The 8,519-nt window shown below is 39.1% G+C and overlaps 1 protein-coding gene across 1 annotated transcript in view; it reads right to left on the reverse strand.

Annotated features, from left to right (window-relative positions):
- LOC122816492 (dynein axonemal assembly factor 8-like) overlaps nt 1–8,519 on the reverse strand; it is a 3,534,829-nt gene that overhangs the window by 2,714,720 nt on the left and 811,590 nt on the right. The window contains exon 7 of the mRNA XM_044089323.1: nt 6,279–6,386. Within this exon, the coding sequence (XP_043945258.1) occupies nt 6,279–6,386 (108 nt within the window). The remainder of the gene's footprint in view (nt 1–6,278; nt 6,387–8,519) is intronic.

Consider the following 8,519-nt stretch of genomic DNA (forward strand, 5'->3'; position numbering starts at 1 on the left):
GCCTTGAACCAGGTCTCAGTCACTGCACAGATATCGATGTTCTCCATTTTAAGGAGTGCCTCGAGTGAGTGCATTTTGAGATTTAGACTTCTAGCACTGAGTAGCATTACCATCAGTTTTTGCTTGCCTGTTCCTGTTACGGTGGTGAATTTGTCATTTGAACCTTGCCTAAAAAAGGCACTATAGGGGCGGCAAGAGCCTTAGCCAGTATCCGGAATCCCAGGGGCGACGGGTGCAGGTTCTGGGCAATGACAGAATGCTACTCAGGGCTAAGGTCATACCTGCCTGGGCTACAAGATCGGAGAGCTCTTCCATGTCTCTTTTCATGTAGTACAGGGAGGTACATCTCAGGTCATTCACACCAACATGGACAATGACAGAGTCATATTTATACTTGTTGTGGAGTGACCTGAGTGCATGGGTTATGTGGCGGATCCTGGCACCCGACAGGTAACTGACAGCAACCTTCTCCTTGTTTAGCCTGGTGAGTGGGACATCAGTGTGCCTGACTACAGAGTCACCTATGACTAGTGTGTTGGGTACATTGTTTTGCCTTATTGGCTGTGGTTGAGTGGCACACTGAGTCTGTGGGCTATGTGTCATTTGGGTTGTGTTGGGGGATGGAGGTTGCTTGCGTTTCTGCTTTGGAGGTCTCTGTTGCTTACACAGATTATTATTGAGTGCCTCCGTGAATGTTTTTGTGTTACTATGTGTGGATTTTGGTGGTGTAGATTTAGTGAGACTATGTGATGAGTGTGGTGTGGTGCAAATGTTTACCTTCTCCTCTTGACTGTCAAGTTCAGTCTTGGTTGGAGAGAGCTTTACCTCCATTTTGGCTAGATAAGTGCATCTCTCACAGGTTGTAGTGTTGGGTGGTAGAAGGAGAGGGTTGTCTGTGTACATGAGGCAATTTCTACATTGCCTCAAGATGCCCAGATTCATCAGATAGACAAGAGAGAACACTGGGAGCTGACCCTTGGACATGCCTGAATAAAAAACTATTTTCCTCTAGATAAGTGAGGAAAGTGAGTACAAGAGCTGTTTTTCTCTAAGCAAGTGAGAAGAGTAAGTACAAAAACTGTTTTCCTCTAGATAATAAGGAAGGTTGAGTGCCATAGTAATTAGTAGCTTATTTAGTGCTTACAAGTTCTGAACACGTGCTGAGCACGAATAAGCAAATTTAAGTGCTAAAACTAAGAATCTGTATCTGCACTAGATGAGTTACAGGACAGAAACAAGTGCAAATGCAGGCTTTCAAATCAAATCAGAAAGTTGACAGAGATGGAAAAGATTGCCCAAATGGCCAATAACTACAATTTCTGGGCCAGAACCACTACTTATGTGGTAGACAGGGTTCCTGGTGCTTACCACTCCCACTGACAAGCTAGAAGGCTTCCCTCCAACATAGAAAGGCTTGGGGGGGGGCTCAGAAGCTTACATACAGTCCTGAATACAGCAAATCTGTATCTAGAACACTAGTTACAGGAAAGGTAGTAAACAGGCTTACAGTATTTTATTTTTTTACAGAAAAGTAGCTAAAACAGCAATAAAAACAATTCACATGCAGTGCAAGCTAGCACAGTTGAGTATGTAGCAATATTAGACCAAACACAGTTTAAAAATGCAATTAAATTAAAAAGGACTAAAAGCAAGTGCAGAAAGAGTATTAGGTAGAATGTGGTAAAGAGATGGGACTGGGGGAGTGTTCTAGATCAAATCTACAGTGGGGCGGGCAACTGCAAAAGCCACCAAATTTAAACTACAAGCCATAAATAGGGAAGGTGGATGGGACAAAACAGTTTCAGCAGAGATCTAGGCAACAATTAATAGTACAAACTCTAAAACAAAAAAAATATACTCAGCTCTGTATATTTGCAGATAGATTGAAAAGCAGTTTCTAAGAACACAGGTTCCAGCAATGAAATGCAGGCTGTTTACTAACAGGTCTAATTTTATGCACGTGATCCTTGAGTTAGATAACACACAAGCTGTAAAACCAGTTATACCAACTGAAGACACAGCAGAAAATAGGGGGAGGTGGGGAAAACAGTTTCAGCAGAGATCTTAGCAACAATTAACAGTACAAACTTTAAAACCAAAAAAATATATTCAGCTCTGTATATTTGACAGAGGATGAAATACCACTGAATTTTCCTCATATGGAGCTTGGCATAAGGAAAAATGTGAAAATATGAAGCAAAGAACCCCAGGACTTTCACAAATTGTCTGAATGAGGCAGACATCTGTTTTGCTAGATTTAGAAAGCACTTAGCAGCAATCAATAACTCTTAAAAATACTTATCATAGGTTCATACTAGGCTATCTGCCCTAGGGCATTTATAAGACTAGCCAGAGTATGTTTGGCTTTCGCCACCCATTTTAAATTAATTTTGCTATGGCCTTTTTCGAGGTTAGTATACTGTGCCTCTGTCTAACAGTGACACAGAAGTGATACACGGGGTAAACCTACCATCTCCCATCCACTCATCAAGATTCCTCTTGAAGAGAGTCTATGAGGGACTCTGCCTAACCTGGACTGGGATTTTATTCCATAGTGAAGGGAGCCTCTGGGTTATGAATCTGCCCCTCCAACATGTCCTATTTATTTCAGAGCTGTATTTCAAGTCTCTCGAGCGCGTAGCTCGATGGGATTTGGATTTTTTGAGGTGCAGCATGTCCCTTAATTCCGGGTTGGACATGGCTTTATACGTCAGGCACAGATCGCCTCTGAGCAGGCAGTATGCCACTGAGTAGAGCTAGAGTTTCTTTAACCGGGCAGCATATGGCATCTGTTTGAGCCCTTTGATCCTCTTGGTGAGGTACCTTTGGGGTCTTTGCAGTTGCTGCAGGTGTTTGGTAAGGTACATCCCAAAAGGGGCATTGTACTCGATTATGGGCCTGATGAGGGATGAGTAAAGAGGCACGATGACCTCCCCTGAGCTAGATGTGAATCCCTTCATGATTAGGTGGGCTATATAAAATGTTTTTCTAACCACTTTGGCCACGTGGTTGTCAAATCAGAGATTGCTATCAACTTGGGTCCCCAGGTCCCTAATTACTTCTTCTGTACTTAATGGATTACCACCTATGTGGTAATTTGTGGGCACTTTGTTTTTGCCAAAGGGGATGACTATACACTTTTTGGCGTTTAGCTTGAGGCCATGGCTCTCGCACCAGTTGTCTGTTTCTATGAGGCCCTTTTGGAGGATGCTTGTGTCGGCTGGAGAGTCAATTATGGCGCCCAGTTTGCAGTCATCTGCGAACTTGGTCAGCCACAGTCCTTCCGTGTTGGCCTGTACCTCCAAGAAATATATACCGAACAAGAGAGGTCCCAGGACTGAGCCTTGTGGGACGCCACTTGTAAATGGTTTGGAGTCTGACATGGCTCCAGCAATTCTAACCATGTGGGTTCTGTCCTTGAGCCAGTTTGCAACCCATCTAGTGACATAGGGGTTTATATTTAAGCTGGTGAGCTTATCTATACTGCCCGAGTGGGGTATTGTATCAAAGGCTTTTTTCTCACTCAATTACCACATTTAAATTAAGTGCGTAATAAATCAATTAAACAATATACAAGAATATTTAAAAAAAAATAGCTAAAATTTTTATGTTCTATTAGTATTAACATTCTAAAAATTAGTACAATTCATAAAGTTGCTGACCCTAATTTAAAAACACTGTTGACAGAAACATGTTCATTTAATCCAGGATTCACTGTGGCGTTCAGATGAAGCTGCCAAACCAGTACTTTATATTTTAAAAGATTCCCCACTCGAGAATCAATACATACTTTATTAATAACCCCAAAACTTAAATTTTAACTTATTCAAAGTGGGATAAGACTTAAGGTATTTAAATAGAGCATTGTTAGTATTTTCTTTGGTCATATAAGTGCTCTTATATTCTTTTTTTCAATGGACATTCGGACTTCCCCACATAAAATATGTAAGTCCCAGCATATAGCAATGTACACCACTCCTTTCATGCAGCAGTTAGTAAATGTAGTTAACTCAGTTCCTATCCACTGTACTGTACAGGGATTCTGTCTCCCTCTAAAATAAAATTACAATAATTACACACTCCACATTCCTAACTTTTTACGGTTTCCCTATTCTCCCATAACATTTTGTCTCTCTTTCAAAAATTTTTTCCTCTGTTGTAAACAAATATGTGATGGCCACCCACCTGATACATAATGCTGTCATCACCTTGAAGATGTTCTAATTCCCATGGGAATGGGAAAATACCCACAGATCTGTAAAATTCCCACACCTCACATAGCTCCACAGATAACAATTCCAGAATGCAACCCACCTGACCAAGGAGTGGCTAGCAGTATGGATCATGAAGCAGATGACACTCTGCTTAGCATCCCTGGAGGATGGAGGCTTCCATCTCACTGAAGTACTTGCATATAACAAAGTACATGTAGTATGTGGGCTGAATGCATGTTCTTGGCTTTCTCAAGCTGTGTCCATTTGACAGACATCATGCAGTATTCACAGGAATATGCATACTCATGGGAGAAGGTATAGCTGGCCCTTGTGTCTGTGAGCACACATCAGTCACCAAGGAAGAGTTAAGATCTGACACAGCTGCATGGCTACATGACCAGTTGTTGTTCTATAATGAGAAATGAATGGGCATGGGGGTGGCAGGGGACCAAAGACCCGAGGACACATGGGCAAGAAAAACAAAATGAATAAAAGAAAACACTTTCTATCTATAGATACTGTCTTAAAATGATTAAAACTTAAAACTACAAAAATACAGTTGAAATAAACACAGCTAAGAAAAACACATTTATTGTTTTACAAACAAAATTACCTACAGTTAAAATATCTTAAAAAAAAGCAAGATAAAATGAATCCAGAAATCCCTAGGAATTATTTAAATGTCCTCCAAAAGGAAGTTGGCAGCACAGACAGAAATGACTAATGATTAATTTGTTTTCTTCATGAGCTAGCTAGATGCACAAGACTGTGCTGAAATATATGGGAGCAAATAACTAGACAGTCAAAGCTAACAGAAAAGGGAGCGGCCAAGACATTTGGACTGCAAGCTACAGACTGCCTGCCTGTACTTTGATATAAATCCCTGATAGGATTCCCCTATCCGTTTCTGTTTTTTCTAAGTTAAAAAACTGCTCTGGTAGAGTTTTTAACTGAATCTAGAACACAAGCTGCTGTTAAAAAGGGATAATTAATACAGCATATAAATTATTGCATGATAACTATAGGAATTAATCAGAGGTTCAACAAAATTGAGAAGACAGATTAGAAAAACAACTCACAAGGCAACAATGGAAAGACATATGTATGAATGTAGACTCCAAAGAATTTTCTTCCTCAGTTAGATGGTAAAGTTGAAGGTGTAATAGGGAATAAAGAAGTAACTGAAAATATATGCTTTGTGAGGTGGCAGACTTCAAAAATTCCCTACAGAGTATTCTGTTAGAAATATTGGGTGAGCAAATGGATGTAACACAGGAAAATATTTTTAAGCTGCGATGCAGGATCTGAATTGCTTAGGCATAGTAAGGCCTTGCTAATTTTAATTCTGGAGGCTGCCAAAAAAGCAATTACTAGAAAATGGAAATCAAAGTCTAAACTAACTGCATGCATTTGAGGCTTTGATAAAAATAAGAGATAAAAGAAGTGGAAGTGAGATCTTTGGAAAAGAACCAGAGCAAATTACAGGTGTGCATCACTTAATGTCTTTCTGCACAACATCCGACCACATTTAGATCCATACTGTACTAAGTAGCCATAAATACAATTGGCCATTATGCAGACGGATATTAAGAGAAGCACAATACAAATTATACAGTGTTCACTTAACGTCTGCACCACTTAACGTTCTATGGGATACAGACTATCCCAGCTATTAAGAGGCACACATCTGTACACAGAAAACATGGAAAATGTGGGAACAATAGATGCAGAAATTTGGAGGAGGAATGAGATTTAAGGGAAGGTAAGAATTGAGGAATTTATGCAATGCTGGACTGATGACAGTTGTACATAAAAATATGTGCTGTATGTTTCTAACTAGGAATATGTTAATATGGTTTATTTTCTTCTATATAAATGTATGTTTGCTTATGTCTTAGGTGATAAGTTCAATAAGGGTGTTAAAAAGACTGGGCTAAAAGATGCTTCTCAGGAGTGGAAGACCCAGTCATCCTAAAAAAAAAAAAAAAAAATCATCTTACAACCACATTTAGAATAATCTTTGGACAGCAGTAAACGTTCTGCAAAGAAAAAGATTTCTGTAACCTGGCTTTATCAGCAGATTCCAGCAGTCCCCTGTCTTGATTTAATGTTGCTTTTTGGGATGGTCCTTTGTCTTCCTCCTCATCTTCTTCGGCAGAACTCGACAAAGAACTGTTGTTAAAGAAAGAAAAAACAAATATGCCTTAGTGAAAAGTACATAACAGTGTTGTGCCTGATCTTTGTAATACTAAATCTTTCCCCAAATGAAGTATGGTGAAAGATTTTCAAGAGAAAAGCTACATGCATTCCTTAACACAGGAGGAATACTATTCACTTTTACTAAGAGCCCAATAAACAATTATGCATTTGTGAGAAAAAAATCCATACTTCATCTTAGACATGTAGACGTCATTTATTTCTTTTAGATGAGGTTAGTCTAGGTTAGGAAGGTAGTATTTCATATTAATGCTCTATGACCCCTAAAGAATAATTGTGTGCACATCTGTCTATGTCAAATTAAGCTACTCCGTCAAAAGAAAAATCAACTTCTGATTAAGTACTGAACTTGAAGGAGCTTGTATTAAAAGGTGGCAAGGCTGAACTCATTCTGCAGTCTCAGGTTAAGCATGACAGTAATTTAAAAAATTTAATTTACACAGCAAATTGTGTAAGTAATACAAGTTTTATTTATGCCGCTGCAAATCTAAAAAATATATACTATGCTTTTTAACATGCATCAGAACATGACATCAAAACCTCCTAACGCTATCTGAATGAAAATAACACTTCATTAGAAACTAATATTCATCTCATATGTACTAAGCGCCACAAGCACATAAATATCCAAATCTGCTCCCCTACAGGCCAGCAAAGCCCTGGAATTACAAAATAAGTTGCAAAATTTTGAATACTGCTTACCCTTAACTGCTCTACACTCAGCCCAAAACACTGCTAACTTCCAAAGTCACAAGAAACAAGGTATGCAGATTTATATCCTTAGGGGTCCAAGACAGCATAAGTGCCAAATGCTACAAAAAGCAAATTAGCTGTCAATAATTGTCAGATCCCTCTTCTGCTTAACTGCGTCATATACAAACTACTAAACTGCTCCTACTGTCTGCCATTACTACAGAAACTTCATCACAGCCACAACAGTAATTACTATACCTCTCAGCCTGAAGACATTGAAAATCTGGACAATGGCTCTTGATAAGTAGGTACATCACGCCAGAAAATCTGGAAATCTAATCAGCATAAAACTGGCACACAACAAATAGCATAAACCTGCCAAAACAGACACACAGATGCACACACTTACTTCAGGAGGATTTCAAAACAGCCACCACTAACAAATACAAGTTTAAAAGAGAAATTTTCAAAATGATGCAAACCATGCACACCACAGTACAATCTGCTTCAGCACCCCATTTTGTTATGCTCTCCAGTCACTAACTCAACCACACTCCTATATTTCATTACACTCTCTTACCTAACTAGCTAACACTACAGCTGAGAACACTACTTCCACTCTCCTTATCTCTCATGTGTGCCACAGTAGCTCATCTCTCTCACTCAAGAGCACATTTTACATTATTTTCACTATTCTTACTGAACTAGAGAGTATAACATACTTTACTTCAGTTTCTCCTTCCCTTACTAAACGTGGCTACCATTAAAAAATATTTGTCACCTCTAAACTTATCCATTTATATTTCTCTACTCCTACATTATAAGGTATAACTGCAAGGCCGCTACAAAACACACTGGATGCTGACCATCATAAGCAAATTCAAAAAACAAGGGAAAACACACACATATGCATTAAGTGAATTAGCAGCAGTGAATCCGAAATCAAATATGAATGAGAACAGCAGCGAAATGTAATATATATTCTTATTTGCTGTCACTCCCAATTGTATGCACTACAGATAAACTGCCTTCTTCTTCAGTTTTTTCCAAGAAAACATCCAGGTCACTAAGGTTTCCCCCCCAAATCAAAAACATAACATATAAAATGGGCACAGAACATACCACAGTAGTAATTAGACCTAGTATATAGAAACTCTATCTCCCCCGAAGGTTTCCAACTGTACTATTATTGGCCAGGGTAGCTGTCTAGACTCTTCTGACAGGCTCCACAGTGTTCGATGTGCAAGAAGTCTAGTCCATAAAACTAGTTGCTGTTTTTTATCAAATGAAGGCAGTCCTTACTTTCAGGTTTCTCATTACCCCATTTATGTGGAGATTTTTCTGGCGAGTTCTACCTTCAATTTCAATAAGTTTATGCTTGGTACAATCTAACCT

Source organism: Protopterus annectens, chromosome 12.part0, assembly GCF_019279795.1.
Source record: "Protopterus annectens isolate FY-2018-M chromosome 12.part0, PAN1.0, whole genome shotgun sequence".
Classification (NCBI taxonomy): Eukaryota; Metazoa; Chordata; order Ceratodontiformes; family Protopteridae; genus Protopterus; species Protopterus annectens.